Consider the following 20,487-nt stretch of genomic DNA (forward strand, 5'->3'; position numbering starts at 1 on the left):
GAGTGGGCGCATGCTCGTGAGCCTCACCTGGGCTCATCCCTCTCCCGCTGTGCTGGACTTTGAGCATGCGGGGCGGCATTGCATGAACAGCCATCGTGTGCTCTGGCGACACGACCCGGGCATCAGCTCAGCACCCTGTCAGCCGACTGGGCTCCTTGGTCCAGCAGGGACCGTGGGCTAGAGCAGCCAGGACATTGGGGCTCACAGTTGTCTGACCGCGGCAGCTTGCTGTCTCCTCACTGGGCCATGCTAAACATGCCCATAACTCAGCCCCCTCCAGCCCCTGAGTAGTCCCCCTCCTAGTAATGTGGGTCCCCAAAACATCCCCCAATACCCTGGCTCCCAGAGCCCCGTGGAGAAGGGCTGTCCAGCTCTGCTCCAGGATGGGAGGCCAGAGCGGAGCACACTTTCGGGGAGGGGGGGTTTCTAGTGGCAGCTTGCACCTGGTAGCAGGAGCCCCACTCTGAGACCAGAGACTGCTGCACACGCAGCTACAACAATCACACCTATTTCCCCTGCTAAATAGCATTGTAAGCACAGCTCTCGTTGACTGTGAGTCGGGGCAGAGGCCGGGAACGTCCCAGCGTCCGGCCTCCCAGCCTGCTGCCATCGCATTAGTGTCCCGGTGCCCACAGGCTTTGCAACCGTGTCGTGCTGGATTTAAAAGTCAGGCCATTCCATTACAACGCGAGGCCTGGGTCTTGTGTCTCCATGCCAAGATGGACATGATGGCACCTCCCACTGCCCATAGCCCCACTCTCTCACCCCGCCTCCACTGCCAGCTCCCTGACGTTATCCAGCACCCGTCCTGCCCACACGCTATACCACACTGGGACACCCCACAGCAGCTGGGCTCTGGCCCCTTGGCCCCGCTGCGCCTCAGGTCAGTACTGGGGCCAGTAGCGCTTGTGGGGAGACGCAGAACAAAGCTGCCCGTGGTCCTGCTGTTGGGGAGGGGGCTGCATGCCAGCGGTTTATGGGTGGCTGTAAGTGCAGTCACTGGTTGGCCCTTGGCAAGCCCTTTACTGGCAGCAGCTTGCCCACTGACGGGGAACCGGCCCTGAGCCAGGTTGCGGGGGGAACCCTGGGAACTAGGCAAGAGGCGGGAGTTCTGGGACCCGACTCCCCAGCAAGGGGAAGGGTGGCCAGTCCTGCAGACTTGGGCTTGCTTGGACTGGCTCCTGCTGCCCATTGGGGCCTCTCAGCCTGGCGTTTCATGGCACATGCTTAGCACCAGCGGGCATGGGGCCATCACACCTGGCCCTAGAGCCTGGCGGGTGTGGCTCCTGCTCTTCATAGCCCTTTGGGCCCAAGGCTGGGCTGCTGCAGCGTTTCCCTGGCCTGGCCACCGCAGGATCCCCCGTGCCGCTGGCCATGGCCCTGCCCCGGGCTTCGCTGGCTGGGGGGGAGCTCAGGGGAGCACAGACCCCCCCAGCAGAGAGGAACTCCTGGTAAAAAGCCTGGGGAGGGCCCTGGCCTGGCAGCCCTGGCTGCAGGGGTTCAGCACCGGAGTCCTCCTGTGGGCTAATGTCTGGGGGTGGGGGAGTGGGGGCTGGCTGTGCTTGCGGGGAGGTTGGTTGAAGGGGTTCTTGGTATCTGGGGGGAGTTTGGCCCTGAGGGGGTTTTCGGGGGGAAGCGTTTGGCCCGGAGGTGTCTGTGCGAGAGGGAAATGGCCCTGGGGGCGGGTCTGGGCTTTAGGGGTTTCTCTGCATGGGGAGGCAGCGTTTGACCTGGAGGGGAATCAGGGTGGGACTGACCCTGAGGGGATGTGGGGGGAGGAGAGGGCAGGAGGGGGTCTCTGTGGACAAGGGGAGGAGTGTGGCCCTCAGAGATTTGTGGGGTGTGGGGGAAGGAATGGGCCTGTCTGCTAGGAGCTGGGAATGGGGGGCAGGGCATGGATCACTTGATGATCCCCTGGGGATCCCTGACACTGGCCGCTGTCGACAGACAGGACACTGGGCTGGATGGACCTTGGGTCTGACCCCGTCTGGCCGTTCCTATGGTGGGAGGGGACTCATGAGGGGCTGGGCCCGAGGGGTTTGGGGGGGGGAGCTTGGCTGTGAGGGGACTGGGGGGGGGGCAGAGTTGGGGCCAAGGGGTTTCTCGGTGTATGTGTGGGGGGTGATAGGTCTTGGCTGTGATGAGACTGGGGGAAGGTCAGAGGGGGGTGTTTGGCCCCAGCAGTTCCTGGTGTGGAGCTGGGGCTGGCCTGAGGCGCGGGGGGTCCCCAGGGAGTTAGCCCTGCAGGGGGTCCTAGAGGCTGGTGGGTGTTTGGCCCCGAAGGCCCAGGGTGGGAAAGGGGGCTTGGTCCAGGGGTGTCTTGCAGGGCGGGGGGCTGATGCTGAGGGGAGCTCTGAGGGGGGCCTTGGAGTTGGGGGAACTGTGGGCCAAATGCCCCCGCCCCAGGCCCAAACCCATTCCCCAGAGGGGATTCTCAGGTGGGGCTGGGGGGCAGACGAGGGAGGGTACAATAGGGGCCTGAGGGGCCAGGGAGGTTTCTTGGCGGCTGGGCGGATTAAGGCCGGAGGAGAAGATACAGCGCAGCGTGGCTTTCCCGTGGGGGAGCCTGGGGGCTGGCTGGGTGCTGTGAGCGCTGCCACCCCAGCTGCAACGGGGCAGACCCACCCTGGGGAGCTCTGCTCCCCAGCTTGGCGTTTAGTGCATGGGCTGGAGCAGCCCTGCTCCCAGCTCGGTCCCTCCCTGCCCTTCGCAAAGAGGCCCAGCTGCTCCATAGGGGACAGGCCTGAGGCAACCCCAGCCCCAAGCTCTTGCCCCCAGTACCCCTCACCATAGTGTCTCAGGCTGGGGCTCCGGCCTGACTGCAGGCCCAGGGACAGCACCGGCGACCCCCAGCAGCGAGGTCAGAGAAGCAGCCTTGGTTCACCTTGTTGCAGGGACGGACTCCGCTTTGAATTGACGACCCGTAACATACAATGGGCATCCAGGCGGCTGCCCCTTGTCCAGGCTCCAGCTCAAGCCGGGCGGGATGCAGAAAAGAAGCTGGTCTTTCCTTGGGCCCGAGGGCTGAGCGGAGATAGGCCTGCTCGTGCTGGCCAGCTAGGGAAGAGGTGATGCTGCAGGAATTGGTTCTTGCAAACACTGTTGAAAACATCCCTCTGCTGCTGAAGGGGGTGGCCCCATGTTTCAGGCCCTATGGGTATTTCACACAGCTGAGAGCTTTGCTTGGCCATTCCCCAGCTGGCCATCACCTTGTTACCCTAGGTCCTACCTCGGCGGCAGGTGAAGGATTTAGTGAGGGCAGGGTGCCTGCAATGTCCTCACTCCCTTTGGGAAGATTCAGGGACTGACAAGGTACGACTGATGCCTGAATTCTCTGTCGTTGCTCCTGCTGCAGCCTCCATGTTAGCTCCTTCCTGGGTCTCTTCTAAACAGCAGGCAGTATTCCTGTACCTCTCAGCGCTCCGGTTCCCAGGGTGACTGCCCAGAACCCAGCGCCTGCAGGGCTAGCACTACCGGCACAGACCCAGCTCTTTCCACACTTGCTTGTTCCACTCAGCCTAGCAAAGTGCGACCATTCCTGTGTGCAGGCTGCAGAGCACCAAGGAGGGACCAGCCCACACTCCAGCAATGGAGGAAAGGAGCAGCCCTCAGGGCACCAGCATCATTAGCTGAGCTTGCTTTCTGCACCTCAGCCATGTCCCAGGAAACCGGGCCGCGGCCCCAGAATCCAATACGCAAAAGGGCCTGCAGCCAGAGCGAGGCAGGCAATAGGAAACATTGCAGCAGATGCAACATCTGGGTTTTTCCCCCACTGCAGAAATCTCTCCCCTCTGTAGAAGAACCTATATTCCTCAGGGAATACAGGCGAGCTGAGCAGCGGGGCCCAGCAGCTGGGATTCTAGCCGAGGCCTTGGGAGACGGGGTTCAAGAGGGAAATCTGGGTTCACTCTGCCACAGACTTTGTGCATGCTCTTTGCCCAGGTACTTAGCCTCCGTGGTGTGGTTCCCAGCTGTCCCATGGGAGAACAGCTCTGCCCTGCCTTTGGGGGTGGGTGAGAATTGGGAGGTGCTCAGCTACTGCAGGGCTGGGATCCATGCGAGGATCAGAGTTGGAGGGCTTGGGGGGAGCTCTTTGGGACGAACACAGCTCACGACTCGGGCTGTGCCTGGCAGCGCCGCCGGTATAACCATGTTTAGGAGGCCAGGGGAGTGGAAGCAGACTGAGCTGGCTGGGGGCTCTGCCTTGGCAGGGTTCCGGCGAGTCCAGGACTGTGGAATCCCTGGGCACGAGAGCGAGAAAGCTGTGAACAGAGCACGCAGAGCTGCCGGCCGGTTTCCGATAATCTCCTTTACTGCTCTCCCTGTGGAGAGGACCTGGGTCCATACTGCATGTTTTACAAACACTTCACGGTATATACAAGTCAGGTTTTAGTGTTTTGCCCCCCAAAAAGAGAGATGCATTTGGCTTGTTAATCAGCCCCTGCTGCCCTGAACAGAAACAAGCGGGAGCCAGGGGAGCCCAGCGTCCCGAGGGGAGGGAGCTGGGACCGGGCACCCCGGCTCAGGCTGGAGTATGTTACACAATTGCCCAGGTTAGTACATCATGCAAAAGCAAAAACTGGATAATGAGAATAATATAGTGACAAATGCTGAGGGATAACATGACTTGATTTACATGTAGCCGATGAGAGCGGGCGGCGGGGGGGAGGAGGAGGAGAAATGGGTTTGGATCCACATGTATGAGGGGTCGCTGCTGCAACATGACACATGCCGTTCTTTGCCCATTGCTGGTGATGGGGGAGGGGAAAGGCCGTATTAGTGCAAGGAGTCCGGTGCCCTTGTCTGGGGAGCTGGAGCTGGGAAGGCCCTAGAAGCCAGGGCTCGCCCAAAAGGGGAGCCCCACGTGTACAATTACATCACCAGACAGGGCTGAGCCCCAGGGTGCCTTCACGGCTCTTATTGCTGCAGACAGAGGGCGGAGCACCTTTCCGCCCTGGGGGCTGCTGAGAATGGGAGCGGGCGAGACAAGCTGGGGGTCACCGTGCAGGTCCTGCATCAGGCACACATGCGTGTGTGTGAGCAGGCAGCAACGCTCACCCAGGCTCTGCACGGACACCCTCCCCCCACGCATTCTGCTGCCCTCTTTGCTGGGCTGCAGTTCTCCAGAGCAGCCCCCAGTCACGCCCCAGTCTTCAGGACCGGGGACAGAGGATCAGCTCCCAGTGCTGGTGGGGAAGGACAGCTCCAGCAGCTCCAAGTGGCTTTGCACAGGCTGCCTGGAGGGGTGCTGCCTCTCAGAGTCTCAGACTGGGCCCGTTGGACCAGTGCAAAGGGAGGGGGAGTCCTCAGTGCTGTCCCACTTCCCCCCAACACGGGGGTACGGGCTCCACGGCAGCGGGGAGGATAGTTGGAATGGACATCCAGCAACACTACAATAAAGTAAACAAAATAAAGAAAAGGATGGGATGAGACCGGAGGATTTGTTCATGAGATGACACCATCAAACAGAGCCAAGGACGCTGCACAAATATGCTCACCAACACCCCATCTGTCCCCATCTCTCGCCCTCCCCCCAGCAAGCTAGCACCCTCTCGCCATTAGCCCCTTCAGAAGGTCACGCCAAAGGTAGACGACATAAAACATCCCTGACACTGTGGGCCACTGACTGGTACCATGACTGGCAAGCTCACGTCATTGCAGACAACGGGAGCTGCAGATGCTCAGAACCAATTCAGTGTGTAATTGTAGGTTATTTTACCCCAAGCCCACCTGAGAGCAAAGCAATGGCCACAAGCTAGTTCGTGTGGAACCAGCGCACCTTCAAACTGCTCCAAGGCATGTCGACGCCCCTGTGCTCCAAAGTCTGGGGAACACAAACTTCCAGGTGAGCGCAGCCAGCACTAGATTTGCAGAAAGCCCGGTCTCCAAACACAGAGACTCAAAAGCGGTTGGAGTTACCTGTGTGGAGGAGTGCAGCCAAGGAGCTGCTGAGTCCGGGGCTCCCCGGGAACTGATCCAGGACTTGCTAACGTCAGAGACCCAGCTAAGGAATTCTCCCAGTGGCAAGGGGACTTCTTTGGTGGGACTGGAAAAAGATGTCTGACAGAGAGAGAGAGCATCATTACAGGTGGGAAAACACGGCAGAGAAATGAAGAAGGAAAGAAATCAAGGTGAGAAAGGAAAGTAAGAATCGGAGATTTAACAAAGTCAGCACCTCCAAGCTGCTGTGCTGGACTACGACCCCCTCCGAGCAAGGCAGACCTTGAAACTTACAGCTGCTACAAAGCCTCTCGCTCTGGATCCAAGGTAAGACATTCTGCAAGAACCCCATTTAGCAAAGGGTATGGGGGGGTGTCTGGCAGGCTTCCACCACAGCTGGCATGGGACCTGGGCGCAGAAACCTTGCGTGCATACAGGTGTGCACAGAGGGACCGGGGCTGGTTTGTCAAGGCTCTGGTCAGCCGTGCTGGCAGAGGGGTTCTGATAAACACCTGTCAATTCATTAGTCTCTTGATTCAGTCTAAAAAATCAACCTTGTACAGGGCACTTCCCAGATACACAGAGAGAGACAGAGACAGACAAACAGACAGACAGACACACACATGCAGACATAGCCACTGGCCCACAGCAGCACACGGCAATGTAAGATTCCCCTGGGAGCTTGGGCCGGAAAAGCAAAGCATGATGGAATGAGTCAGAGTGAACAAGCAGGCCGGAGGAGGAGGCGCAGATGCAGAGTAAAACCTCTTGGGGGTGAAGCTGTGAGCAGAGAGGCAGGCAGATCCATCCCCATGGCAGCAGGCTCTGTGAAAGCATAGAGACAGCCCCAGCATGCACTTACAGTCTGAGTGCGGAGCCCACAGCGGCTGTGGGGAGTTCTGGGAGGCAGGCTGAGGAGCTCTTGGGAGGCGGCAGGTAGCGGACAGCAGCCTCCTCCTCTGCCCCACCAAAGGCCAGCAGAAAGGGTCCCTGCCACGGCTCCAGAGCTGGTGTGCTGAGGTCGCTGTCCTGGGCGAAAGCGCTGAGGGACAGTGTGGTCAGCCCAGAGTCCAAGGTCACAGTCTCTTTTCCCGGGGAGGGGGAGGGCAGCCGGCATAAGCAGCAGGTCTGGGAGCTGGGGACAGTACCCTCTCCTCCTCTGGGGATGGTAGGGGATGAAGCTGGCAGAGTTAATAAAAAAAGTCACTAGCTGGTTAGGATCAAAAATGCAAACCTGTTGGCAGGTTCTGCCTGGCTGTGGGAGCGGCTCGGTGGTGGCTGGGTTAGTCTTCTCTGCAGATGGTACGAACCGAAGCAAGCTCCTGGGTTACTGAGCTGGAGGGTAGTGTGTGTTCTCTCACCGCTAAATATACAAATACTGTCCCAACAATCATACATATTAATATATATTAGTCTCGTCTTTTTGGTTAAACTCTAGGCACTGCTTTGGAAGAAAATTGGGGTTTAAAAATAATAATCAGATGATTAGCCAGTAGCTTCACCACATGCAGAGCAGGATAAATGGGAAAGTTCCTCAGTGTTTTGGGGGGCTGGGGCAGGCAGGGAGGGGACTTTATGCCACTGTCAGCTGAGGCCTCTGCAGGTTGGGGAACTTCCTGTTTGCTTCCCATCCACAGCTCCCATTTAGGCTGCACAAGGCGAGAGTGAGTTCAGCAGCATCCACGTTGCTCTGGGGACCAGATGTGTATCTGCGTCCGTAGCTTGAGGAAGAGTAGGAGGAGGAAGAGAAGGTCATGGAGAAGCCGGAGCTGGTGGCATCAATGCTCCCTCGCCTGGAGCCTGATCTAGATCCTGTTCGGGAACCCGATCTAGAGCCAGAGGTGGAGCCTGAGCCACTGACATTGTAGGGGCTGTAGTATCCTTTGCTGGACTGGGAGGAAGCTTCCAGCAGGCGCAGGCCTGTTCCCTCCTCAACCATGCTTCTGTCCATTGCATCCTTGTAGGAGATCTTGAGTTTTGTTTTGGGGCAGGTGAGATACTTGGAGTAGGTGTTCACGTCCCGCAGCTTTTGGGCTGTGCGCGTGTCGATGGTGCCTTTCTGCAGCGCATCATCGAGCGAGACCCGGCCTGGCATGTCGGGCTCAATCAGCCCACCCGTCAGGTACTGTACCTCCAGGAACCGCTGGCCGGCTTCATAGTACAGCCAGCCCTTCTTTAAGGCTTGGGCGGCCGACATTTTCGTCTTGGTTCTCGGATCCTCAAAGCCACAGAAGGCCTTCTGAGCGAGGTTGATCCTGTCCACCATGATTTTGTCAACCAGGCCCTTGTTGACTGCATCAGCAACAGAGAATTTCTCCCCTGTGCTGGGGTCAATGATGCCTCCGGTGCAGGCCTGGGACTCCAGCAGCCGCTGTCCAGTGATGTTGTCTACAAGATTGCGGTGCATGGCCTCCGTGATGGACACTTTCTCCAGGGTGTCCGTGTCCAGGATCCCAGCAATCGGACCGGTCTCTTCAGCAGGGTCGCTCCAGGATGTCAGCTGAGCTCTCGCAGGGGCTGGGCTTATGGGGTAGGAGGAAGAAGACCCAACAGAAGAAGATCTTGATCGGAAGCCACTCACGTTTCCAGAGAGCATGTCTGCGAACTCGGTGATGGACAGGGTGCCGGACCGATACTGGTCCAGGGCAGACTGATCAATCAGGCCCTTTGCAATCGCGTCGTCAATATCGTACTGTCGCCCGGACCTCCTGTCGATGATCATGGACTTGACCACCCCGTCTGAGGAGGAGATGGTGATCTCTTCCCACTCACACTCTTGTTCAGAGAGCTCCAGGTAGGTCTGGTGATCGATGAGGCCTTTGCGGTAGGCTTCGTAAACCGACATCTCCTTCCCTGTCTCTGGGTCAACAATCACCACCCTGCGCTTGCGGACAGACGACTTGGACGAGGTCTTTCTCTCCCGCTTTTTCTCCTTCAGAGGGAGTAGGCACAGCCCAGTCTCCGAGTCAGTGATGCACCGCTCCATGAGCTGCAGGTAGGTCAGGTTCTCCTCGGTGTTGGGATCAAAGAAGCCCTTGGTGTCATCGCTGGGGTCCAGGAGGATCTCGTTCATTTCCTCGTCGAACAGGCCCCGCTTGTAGGCCATCTCCACGGGGAGGCGATGGCTTTCCTCTGGATCGATAATGCCTCCCGTGGCGATCTGGGCCTCTAGCAAACGGATCCCATGATCTTTCAGGATCAGGCCCTTCTTCATGGCCTGAAAGAGGGAGATCAGTTTGCCCGAGTAGGGGTCTTTGTAACCGGTCACCGCCCGCTCCGCCGAAAGGAGCTTGTCCTTGAACTCTGGACCCACAATGCCCATCCGCACCGCCTCCTCCACCGTCAGCTTGAAGCCCTTGATGGGGTCGATCACGTACCCAGTGGCTGCCTGAGCCTCCAGGAGCTCGAAAGCTGTGCCAGGCCGGATGATGCCTTTCTTCATGGCTTGGTACACGGAGAGCCGCTCCTTGGTGGAGTCCATGAAGACACCAGCGATGCAGCTGGTGCCCTCCAGGAACTTCTGCAGGTTTTTGGAGACTTCTTCGATGGAGGTTAAGCCATCCTGGAGGCGCTGGGCTGTTGCTTCGTCCATGACCTGGGACCGCACCAGCTCCTCCACGCTGATCTGCTTCCTCAGGCCCCGGAAGGTCAGTTTCCTCGTGTCGCACAGGGGCAGCAGCAGCTGGCCGTTGTTCTCGTCCTTCCGGCACCGCTTGAGGAGCTGCACGTAGCTGAGCTTCTCGTCCGTGGAGGGGTCCACATAGCTCCGGACCTCACTGGGCTCCGACAGCCTGTCACAAGTCTCCTTGCTGAAGAAGCCACGCTGATAGGCGACCTCCAGAGGCAGGTGGAACCCCAGGAACGGGTCGATGATGCCGCCAGTGGCTAGCTGAGCATCCAGCAGCCGGAGGGCTTCCTCAGCGGCGATCAGATCCTTCTTCATGGCCTGGAAGAGTGAGATCTTCTGCTCGCTGTACGGGTCCCTGTAGCCGGTCACAGCCCTCTCTGCAGACAGCAGCCGGTCGTGGATTTCCGGCCCCACCACTCCTTTCCTGACAGCTTCGTCTACCGTCAGCATCTCATTCTTTATGGGGTTGATCATGAAGCCAGTGGCAGCCTGGGCCTCCAGCAGGGGGCGGGCTACCTCAGGGCTGATCAGCCCTTTCTTCAGGGCCTGATAGACGCTGAGCTTCTGCTTGGTGGAGGGGATGTAGATGCCAGCAATGCAGCCGGTTCCGTACAGGTATTTCCAGACGGTCTCTATCTCCAGGATCTCTCGGATGGTCTTGGAGCCCTGCTTCAGCACGTTGTATATCTCCAGGGAGATGATCCTGGCCTCATAGAGGTCGTCAGCTGTGATCCGGCGCCGGACAAAGTCGTAGGAGGTCAGGTCCTGCTGCCGGACAATCTCTGTCTTCTCGATGATCTCGATGATGATGATGATCATGCGCTCCTTGGTCACATTGCCGGAGCGGAACTCCTCCATCAGCCGCTTCCGCTGCTCCTCAGGGATGAGGTCTGACTGCATGATCTCCCACAGGGACATGGAGGAGCCGGCCATGCTGCCCACGGGGATGCTGACCTGCGTTTCCTCAAATGCTTTCCGGGTCTCTGCCTCCGTGTACACATGGGTCGTCTCCACCATTGTGGGCTTCTCCGGCTGCTTCAGAGGCAGGAGGTACAGGCCGGTCTCGGGGTCCTCAATGCACCTCTCCTTCAGCTGCAGGTAGGTCAGGTTCTCCTGCGTGTTGGGGTCAAAGAAGCCCTTGGTGTCGTCGCTGGGGTCAGAGAGGATCCGGTTCATCTCTTGGTCGAAGTAGCCCCGCTTGTAAGCCACCTCCAAGGGGAGGCGGTGACTGTGCACGGGGTCGATGATGCCGCCGGTGGCGACCTGGGCCTCCAGCAGACGGATGCCATGCTCCTTGAGGATCAGTCCCTTCTTCATGGCTTCGAAGAGGGAGATGGTGTTCCCAGAGTAGGGGTCCTTATACCCAGTGACGGCCTTCTCTGCAGAGAGCAGCTTCTCGTGGAGCTCCGGCCCAACGAGGCCAGCCTTCACAGCCTCGTTGACACACAGCTTTTGGTTACTTTCGGGCTCGACCAGGAACCCACTGGCCGCCTGAGCTTCCATCAGGGTGACAGCGGTGCTTGGCCTCAGGAGGTTTCTCTTCATGGCCTCATAAAGGTTCAGTTTCTCCTTCGTGTCTTCCACGTAGATGCCAGCGACACAGTCGCTGCCCCGCAGGAACCTCTTTACAGAGTCCGTCTCGGAGAGGTCTTTCACTGACTTCTTGCCTTCCCTGAGCTGCTCGTACTGGGCTTTGCTAAGGACCCTCGACTCCAGCAGCTCACTAGCAGGAACAGGTGCTCGGAGGCCGCTGAACGTCAGCTTCTCCTGTTTCTTGCTCTCTGTTTCCTCAATGATGGTGATCATTATCTTGATGATCTTCTCAATGGTGACCTTGCCGGTCTTGTACTGCCGCAGCAGCTCCCTCCTTTGCTCCTCGGTGAAATACTCAGAGTGGATCAGCTCCCAGATCGTCACTGTCCTGCCCTTCAAGCTGCCAGCTGGCACCTCCAGGGTCGCCTTGTCCAAGGACTCCTTCGCCTGGCTGTCCGTGTAGACCTCCTCTTGCTGTGACCGGATGGCCTGGTCTGAGAGGGGCAGCAGGTAGAGGCCAGTCTGCTTGTCCGGTCGGCATTTCTTCTGCAGCTGGGTGTAGGTGAGGTTCTCCTGAGTGTCGGGGTCATAGAAGGCCTTGGTGTCGTCGCTGGGAGTGGATAGGGCCTTGTTTGTCTCCTCGTCAAAGTAGCCCCGCTTACAGGCAACATCGAGCGGCAGGCGGTGGCTGTTCACAGGGTCAACTATGCCACCGGTGGCCAGCTGGACATCCAGCAGGCGGATCCCGGTATCGCTGGGGATCAGGCCTTTCCTTAGTGCTTGGAACAGGGAGACAGTCTGTCCAGTGTACGGGTCTTTGTAGCCAGTCACAGCCTTCTCTGCAGACAGCAGCTTCTCATGGAACTCTGGCCCGACAATCCCAGCTCTCACTGCCTCGTCCACCGAGAGTTTCTCATTCCTAACGGGATCGATGATGTACCCCGTGCCTGCCTGGGCCTCCAGCAGTGGCAGGGCAGCCTCTGGCTTCAGCAGGTTTTTCTTCAGGGCGTCATAGAGCGTGAACTTCTGCCCAGTTGACTCCACCAGGACGCCAGCAATGGTGTCGGTGCCCTTCAGATACCTCTTTATGGCGTCTGCATCAGCCACGTCCTTCACAGACCTCTTGCCCTGGTGCAGCTGGTTGTAGAGATCTTTGTCAATGATTTTGCTCTCTAGCAGCTCGGCGGCAGGGACAGCAGCGCGGAGCCCTTCAAAGCACAGCTGGCTCTTCTTCTCACTCTCTTCCACTACGGTGATGACAATCTTGATGATCTTCTCCACGGTGATCTTGCCAGTCTTGTACTGCCGCAACAGGTCTCGCCTCTGCTCCTCGGTAAAGTACTCCGAGTTGATGATCTCCCAGATGGTCACCGTCTTTCCTTTGAATATGCCGAAGGGGGCAGACACCGTGGTTTTCTTGAAAACATCTTTGGCCTCTTGATCCGTGTAGGCCAGGTCCCCTCCTTTGGCTGCTCTGTCGGTGAGCGGCAAGAGGCAGAGCCCAGTCTCAGGGTCAGTCATGCATCTCTCCATCAGCTGCAGGTAGGTCAGGTTCTCATGCGTGTTGGGGTCAAAGAAGCCCTTGGTGTCATCCGTGGGGTCTGACAGAGTCTGGTTCATCTCTTCGTCGAAGTAGCCCCGCTTGTAGGCCGCTTCCACTGGCAGGCGGTGGCTGTTCACGGGGTCGATGATGCCCCCGGTGGCGATCTGGGCCTCCAGCAGGCGGATGCCATGGTCTTGGACAATGAGATCTTTTGTCATGGCCTGGAAGAGGGAGATCTTGTCTCCGGTGTAGGGGTCTCTGTACCCGGTTACTGCCCTCTCGGCAGACAGCATTTTATTGTGCAGCTCTGGTCCAATTACTCCTTCTTTCACTGCCTCGTTTACAGAGAGCCTCTTGTTTCTCACTGGGTCAATTATGAAGCCGGAGGCAGCTTGTGCTTCCAGGAGGATGAGTGCCGTGCCTGGGCTCAGCAGCTGTTTCTTCATGGCCTTGTAGATACTCATCTTCTCGTCGGTGGGTTTAATAAGCAAGCCGGCGATGCTGCTCTGGCCCTGCAGGTATTTCCTGAGGTCATCCCTCTGCGCAAGCTCAGCCACTGTCACCGTCCCTTTCACCAACTTGTCCAAGATCTCTTTGCCCAGGATGCCGGCCTCAACCAGCTTCTCCGCAGGCACCTTCTGCCGGATGCCATCAAATGCAAACTCCGGCTCCCCGTTCTGAGCCAGGCCATCCACGGCATCTCTGCCATTGGGCACCGCTTTGGTCGGAGTCAGCTGAGTAGGCAAAATCGCGGCATCCTCAGGCATGTCGTCTGTTTGGATCATGATCTCTCGAGTCTGGGCCAGCGCAGCCCTGTGCTCCTCCTGTAGCTGTTCCAGTTTCTCCCTTAGCTTCTGGTTTTCCTCTGCAAGGAGTTTCTCTTGCTGCTGCCGCTGCTCTTCCAGCTGCTGTAGCTCTTCCTGCTTACACTGGACATTTTTCTCCGCCTCTTTCTGCTTCTTCTTTGCATCGTCCAAGGCGGCCTTCAGCTGCTGCTTCTCCTGCTCCATCTGCTTCTGTTGCCGCTCCTGCTCTGCCTTCAGGTTCTGAGCTTTGTTCATCTCATCTTCGAAGAGTTTCTCCAGTTTGACTTTCTCTTCCTCAATGAACCTCTCTTTCTGAAGCAGGCTATCCTTCTCTGTTAAGAAGCTCTGCTGGAGTATGTGAGTCTCCTGACGGAGCTGCTCCTGCTGAGCTGTCTGCATCTGGAGCAGGGAAACAAAGAAACATCTCTTAGACCCAACCCCCCAAATAGAGCCCACAAAAACCTGGTGCAGACAGGGATAACCATTAGTGGGAGGGCGCTAACAGGAAAACGCTTGGGGGATAGCAGCAAGTCGTATTACAGGCTAGTGCCTTGGGCTTATGTTAGCTGGTACACGGGCCAACCCCCTGCTGTGGTGCATTAGGGTTAACGGGGTGGGAAGATGAGAAGGAGTCTGAACAATACTGCATGCTAGACTGGATTAAAGAAGCAGGAGAGGGACACTGTTCTTCTGTGGGGGTAAACAAAGCTAATCGTGCCCCATTATGCATCCCAAGGAGCAGGGTGAATGTCCGTACGGCCAAGGACCTTAGAGTCGCCACCGTCTGTGCCTGGCGCTCAGGGAGTGGACACACTGTGCCTGCAGGAGAACAGCACAACTTGTGCAGGGAGGATGGACCCTGCCAACACCAGTAACAGATGAGCAACCTCCATTGGGGGCGTGGGGCAAAGCTGCTCAAATACACTCCTGGGTCAATTACAGGTCACACTGCAGCTGGAGCCTTAGCACTGCACACACATGTGAGCCGTGTGCATGTGCTCACAGGAACTGCAGGAGCAAGGCTAAGAGTCGGGGTCCGTGGAGCAGGGACTTGGTGCATTAGCTGAGGTTTTCTAGAGCACTCCAGTGACCTGGGAGCACACGTCCCCCGAGAGTCGATGGCACTTGGGCTGCTAAATCGTGGAGGTGCTTTTTAAAATCCTCCCCTTGTCTTTGTCCATGTCCCCTCTGACACTTCACCCGTAACAACCCGGGGGGCTGTGAGACGAGTCTGCGGACAGCCCATGTGGGTTATGGAGGATTGTCAGTTACTAAGGGAATGATGGATGGACCCTGGCTGGCATTTTATGGGCGCAGTCAGCTGTCCGAAGGCTGCCATTTACATGGTCAGCTCAGTTAGGACACTAAGCAGAGGGTATCCCCCAGCATTAACATGACAGCAAGGGAGGAACAGGAAAATCAGTACCTCTTCCGATCTCTGCTGCAGCAGCTCTGCCTCCCGCTTCAGCTTCTCCTTCTCCCTCTCCAGCTCAGCAATCGCCCTCTTCAGATTCTCCGCGTCCCTGTCGCTCTGCTGCCTCTGGATCTCCAGCATGTGGACCAGCGTCATCTTCTCCTGGGTGGCCAGCTCCGTCTCGTGCAGCTTCTCACTGATCTCCTCCGCCTGCTTCTTGAACCGCTTTGCATCCTCCTCTGCCTTGACCTGAGCCATACTCATCTCACTCACATGCAGTTTGAGGCGCTCGGCCTCAGCCATGACCTCCAGCTGCCGCTTGCGCTCGGCCTCCAAGAGTTTCTGGAAGCCCTCAGTCTCCTCAGTCAGGCGCTGCTGCATCTGCTCTTTGTCCTCCTGAAGCTTCTTGGCGTGCTCCTGAGCGAGGTCCTTCTGCCTCTGCAGCATCTCTGCCTCCGCCTTCAGCCGCGTGGCCTCCTGCACTGCTTGCATCTTCTCCTTCAGCATCTTCTCGGCCAGCGCCCGCTGCTGCGCCAGGTCGTCCTCCGCCAGCTTCCGCAAGCGGGCAGCCTCCTGCACCTCCACGCTCAGACGAGCAGCCTCCTCGGCCACTAGCTTCATCTTCTCGGCCTCCTCCACCAGGAACTTCTGGGTGTTGTCCTTGTCCTTCCGGATCAGCACCTTGTTCTCCTGCTCGATGCGGGTCTTCAGTTTGATCAGCTCCTCCATCTGGATTTTCACCTTGAAGAGCTCTTCCTCCACCTGGGCCTTCTGCCTCATGGCGTCCGTCACCTCCTCCTTCAGCCGCTGCAGCTCCTCGTCCAGGATACTTTTCTGGTGGTCCGTCTCCTCTAGCTGCAGCTTGACCTTGGTCAGCTCCTGCTCCACCTGGGCCTTCTGCCTCAGCGTCTGCTCTGCAAACTTCTTGTGCTTTTCCATGTCGGCGTCAGCCAGCTGCTTTTGCTTCAGAGCCACCTGCTCAGCTTGGGCCCGCTTAGCCGCCTCCAGCTCGGCCTCCTTCCTGAGCTTCTCAGCATCCTCCTGGGCTCTGGCTTTGGCCTGCGCCTCCTTCTCAGCTCGCTGCTTCAGGCGCTCTGCCTCCTCCACCTGCTGCCGGGACAGGGTCGCATCCTGCTCAGCCTTAACACGTGCAAACTCCGCGTCCTCCGCTGCTTTCCTGGCCTTCTCGGCCTCTTCCCTCAGCTTGTCCAGGATGTTCTGTTCCTGGCGCCTTGTCTGCAGCAGCTCCTGCTCCTTCTGCTGCACGGCAGCCAGGTGGGCCTTCTCCTCAGCCTGAATTCTCCTCTGAGCCGCTTCCTGGGCCAGCTGGATCTGCCTTTCCGACTCCTTCTCCGCCAGCTCCTTCTGCCCCTTGGCCTCCTCCACCTTGGCTTTCAGGCGCTCCACCTCGTCCAGGGCCACCTTGCGCTGCCGGGCGGCTTCCTGCTCTGCAGCCAAGATCTTCTTCACCTTCTCCTCAGCCTCCCTGCGGCGGTTCTCCTCCTCCAGGGCCAGCTGCCGCTGCTTCTCAGCCTCCCGCTCGGCTTTCTCCTTGCTGCGCTGGATCTCCTCCGCGCTGCTCTTGATCTTGCTCAGCTCCAGCTCCAGCTCCGTCTTGCCCGCCGATGCCTTCTCAAAGTTGATCTTGAGGATGTGGATCTCCTCCTCGATGAGGCGCCGCTGCTTCAGCGTATCATCCACAATGCCCTTCTGCCGCGCCAGCTCGGTGTCGGAGGACTTCTTCAGCAGGGTGATCTTCTCCTCGATGTCCTGCTTGTGCCGGGCTGCCAGCTCCTCCAGCAGCTTGCGCTGGTAGGCCTCGTCCTCTGCCAGCCGCCTCAGCCGCTCGTTCTCCGCCTCCTTCTCCTTCAGGGCGATCTCTGCCTCCGCCTTCAGCTGGGAGGCTTCGCTGATGGCGGCCAGCTTCTCCTTCAGGGTCCTCTCGGCCTCGGCTCGCTGTCGGGCTGCTTCCTCCTCAGCCAGCTGTCGCTGCCGCTTGGCCTCCTCCGACAAGGCGCGCAGCCGAGCCGCCTCCTCGGCCAGCTCCCGTAGCTTGCTGGCCTCGGCTTCCAGCTTCTGCTTGGACTTCTCGCTGCTGGAACGGGAACCCTCCTCGGCCTTGGCCTTGCTCTCCAAGAGGGTCTCCATCTCGGTACGCAGCTTGGCCAGCTCCTCCTCCACCTCCTTCCTCTTATGAATGGCCCCACTGATCTCATTCTTCAGGCGGAAGAGCTCCTCCTGCAGCAGCAGGTGTTGCTGCTCCCTGTTCTCCATCTCTGCCTTCAGCCGGATCAGCTCCTGCTCAGCTGAGAACTTCTGCTGGGCGGTGCCCTCTGCCAGCTTCCTCTGCTTCTCCAGCTCCTCCTCGGCCAGCTCCTTCTGCCGCCGGGCAGACTCCTCCATCTTCGCTCTCTTCCTGGCCTCCCTCTCCGCATCCTCCTTCTGCTTCTCAGCCTCCTCCTGAGCCAGGCTCTTCTCGTGAGCCACCTCCTCTGCCTGCAGCCGGAGGCGCAGGGCCTCGTTCGCCTTCTGCCGCCATTTCTCCAGCTCCTTCTCTGCCTCCTGCCTGCACTTCTCTGCCTCCAGCTGCTGCTTCTTCATGCGCTCCGCCTCCTCCTGCAGGTGGGCGACTGTGAGGTGCTCCTGCTTCAGGGACATCTCCAGCCGGGCTGCCGTCTCCACGAAGGGCACCGCGCTCTTCTGCGCCATTTCCTGAGCCACTTGGATCTGCTGCTCCTTCTCCAGCTCAGCCTGCTTCATCCTCCTCTCTGTCTCCTCCGCCTGCATGCGCAGCTTCTCCAGCTCCTCCACGGCCTCCCGCTTCTCCCGGGCTGCGTCCTTCTCTGCCTGTACCTTGCGCTTCAGCTCCTCCTCCGCCTCCCGCTTCCTCTGCGTCTCCTCCTCCACCTGCTTGCGCAGGCGCTCCGCCTCCTCGTGGGCCAGCTTCTTCTGCCGCTCAGCCTCCTCGGCCCGGGCCCGCAGCTGCCGCAGCTCCATCTCCGCGCTGGACTTCTGCTTCTCCGAGGTCTCGAGCTGCAGGCGGACGGCATGGATCTCCTCCTCCACCTTCCTGCGGCTGCACTCCACCTGCTCGATCAGCTCGTCCTTGGACTTGATCTGGGCGTCCGAGTTCTGCTTCAGCTGCATCAACTCCTGCTGGATGTTCTGCTTCTGCCGTTCAGCGTCCACAGCCGCCACCTCCCTCTTGGAGACCTCCTCCTGCATGCGGCGGCGCAGCTCCTGGGCTTCCCTCCCAGCCAGCGCTTCGGCTTCGGCATGTGCCTCAGCCAGCTGCCTCTGCTTCTCCAGCTGGGCCTCCGCCTCCACCAGCCGTTTCCTCTCCTGCTCCTTCACCTTCTCCGCGGCTCTCTGGGAGGGGACGAGTGCAGAGAAAACAAAAGGGAGAAGACGAAATCACAACACAAACCACAGAACCAGCAGCACACACACGACCGGTGAGAGGTGGTCTGGGGCGGGGGTGGAGGATGTGGCATGGGGAAGGCCTGGAGCCCCCGGCTGGCTTCGGGAAGATGTATGGCAGACAGAGGGGACACGGCACTGCTATATCTCACTTAGTACAGCTCAGGGAGGCGGGTGACAGAGCGTGACACAGCAAGCGGGGCGGCTGTGCAGGAAGCAGGGTGACGAACGAAGCAAGAGCAAACAATGGAGCCCGAGCAAAGCCCACGGCAAATGAAGACAGGAAGCTAGCAGCCTGCACACCTTCACCATGCCCACTGCAGGCCTCTCCCCCGGCAGCCACAAGAGGAGCCTTCTCCTGCCGGAGGCCCCAGCACAAAAGCAACAGCTGCAGAAAAGTACTGTCATCTCGGGGCGAGTGAGGAGCCCAGTCAGGCTGCAGAGCCGGGAGAAGGCGTGGGAGATACGGGCAGCAGAGAGAGAAGGGAGACCAGGCAGAGGGCAATGGAGGCACAGGGTGACCCTTTCCTCACCGGGACAGAAGAGAGTCTGTGGAGAGAGCTTTGAGTTCTGCCCTGGGCTGCCGAGCTGGCTCTACAGTGCCTCACTGCCCCACTCCCAGCAGCCCAGGCAAGCCAGCCATGTGGAGCGGGAAGGAGACCTGCCAGGGCGCATGCAAACGCTGCCCTTTCCAGCAGTAGGGACATCTGGGAGTGGATTTACAGCTGCCAGTTCTCTCGGGGGGAGGGAGAGGGAAGCAGCAACCTCGCAGGGCTCCGCACTGCAGCAGGGCTGATCCGGGGGGCTGAGGGCTCCTGTTTCTCTTACACAGTGAGCAGGGTGATGTCTGCACAGCCATGACCACGGGCCTGGTGCTTCCAAAGCCAGGGGATCCCTGCTGCGCTCAGGCCCCTCCCTGGTCTCGGGGAAGGGCTGGGCTCCCTGTTTGCCTAGACTGAGTGAGGTCTCCGTTAGTTCCCCCATTTTCCCTGCCCCGATGGCCCTGTGGGTCGGGAGAAGGGCCTGGGGGCAGTTCCTGCAGGGGGTGGAGGAGAAGCAGGAGGCGCAGTGAGCAGGTGCTGGGAGCAGGCTGCTTGTGGCCATGGGGTGAGGCGGAGAGAGGGAGGCTGAGGAGGGGCATGCGCAGAGGGGAGTACCTGGTGCAGAAATCCCAGAGTCATCCTGGTTTTTTACCCTCCATTAGATCCCAACCAACACAAACATCCCCCAAGATAAAGCACCGGCCAAGCGGCTCCTCTTCCAAGGGCGGAAATGAAGAATTAGAGAGGTTACAGCAGAGAACAAACGAGGAGTCGGAGATCCCGCGGCAGGACAGGCTCCATGCTGACACAGACGCTGACTGTACTAAGTGTATCTGGGAAGTGCCCTCCTAATGACCAAGCAGAGCCCTGGCAGACCCTGGCCGGCGCTGGGGGCAGGGCTGACACAGCAGAGCCCTTGATGAGTATCAATTTGCTGTGCCCAGAGCCAGCCGCCAGATCAGCGCCAGGTTAGAGGCCTGGGCTGGGCGTTAGTGATGTGGGACGGGCAGTAAACATGGACCATGTTCCTTGTTGTTATGGAAGGAGCGAGACCAACACAGCTAGATGCATGCCAGGCCCTGGGCCGCCCCCACCCCCCGCTCTCCTACCTCCTCTTCCTCCAGCCGCCGCAGGGTCTCGCTGATGAACTTAATGTACTGGCTGGTGAGAGTGGTCAGCTCGCTGTATTGCGTCCGCAGGTCCACGTACTGCAGCCAGGAAACACAGGTCAGCGGGTGCATCCGAGGCGGGGGGGGAGACAAGTCCGCAGTGCAACCCCCTCCCCTGAGCTCCTTGGTGCCAGACACCAGGGACTGACCCAGGCTTGGCCCACTAGTGCACCACCCGCACCAGTCCCCAGGCCCATATGCAGAGGAGGGCTGCAGCCCTCAGCTTGGGTCCAGAGGCAGCTCCTCCAGGCTGCCACAGCACCATAGCCCCAGCTGCCCATGATCTGCCCTGCACTGGCCCTGGCTGCTCCAGAGAGCCCCCCAAGCCGGGCCTGCCCCCCTCACCTCCTGGATCACGCTGTCAGACGCAGACTGCACTTTGGGTTTCTTGGCTGGGGAAGCCATGGGTTCCACCTGGGCCTTGTATGTCACCAACTGCAGCTCATAATCCTGGGGGAGAAGAGCCCGTGTCAGAGACTGGCAGAGACCCAG

The 20,487-nt window shown here is 59.2% G+C and overlaps 1 protein-coding gene across 22 annotated transcripts in view; it reads right to left on the minus strand.

Moving 5' to 3' along the window:
* Positions 1–7,373: 7,373 nt before the first annotated feature.
* Positions 7,374–20,487, minus strand: part of PLEC (plectin) — a 166,566-nt gene continuing 153,452 nt past the window's right edge. For all 22 annotated transcript variants that reach the window (XM_043507195.1, XM_043507194.1, XM_043507196.1 and 19 more), the window contains 4 exons: positions 20,341–20,445; positions 19,936–20,034; positions 14,877–18,233; positions 7,374–13,849 (listed from right to left, as the gene is read on the minus strand). In XM_043507195.1, the coding sequence (XP_043363130.1) occupies positions 7,514–13,849; positions 14,877–18,233; positions 19,936–20,034; positions 20,341–20,445 (9,897 nt within the window). In that variant the 3' untranslated portion in view covers positions 7,374–7,513. The remainder of the gene's footprint in view (positions 13,850–14,876; positions 18,234–19,935; positions 20,035–20,340; positions 20,446–20,487) is intronic.

This window comes from Dermochelys coriacea, chromosome 2, assembly GCF_009764565.3.
Source record: "Dermochelys coriacea isolate rDerCor1 chromosome 2, rDerCor1.pri.v4, whole genome shotgun sequence".
Lineage (NCBI taxonomy): Eukaryota > Metazoa > Chordata > Testudines > Dermochelyidae > Dermochelys > Dermochelys coriacea.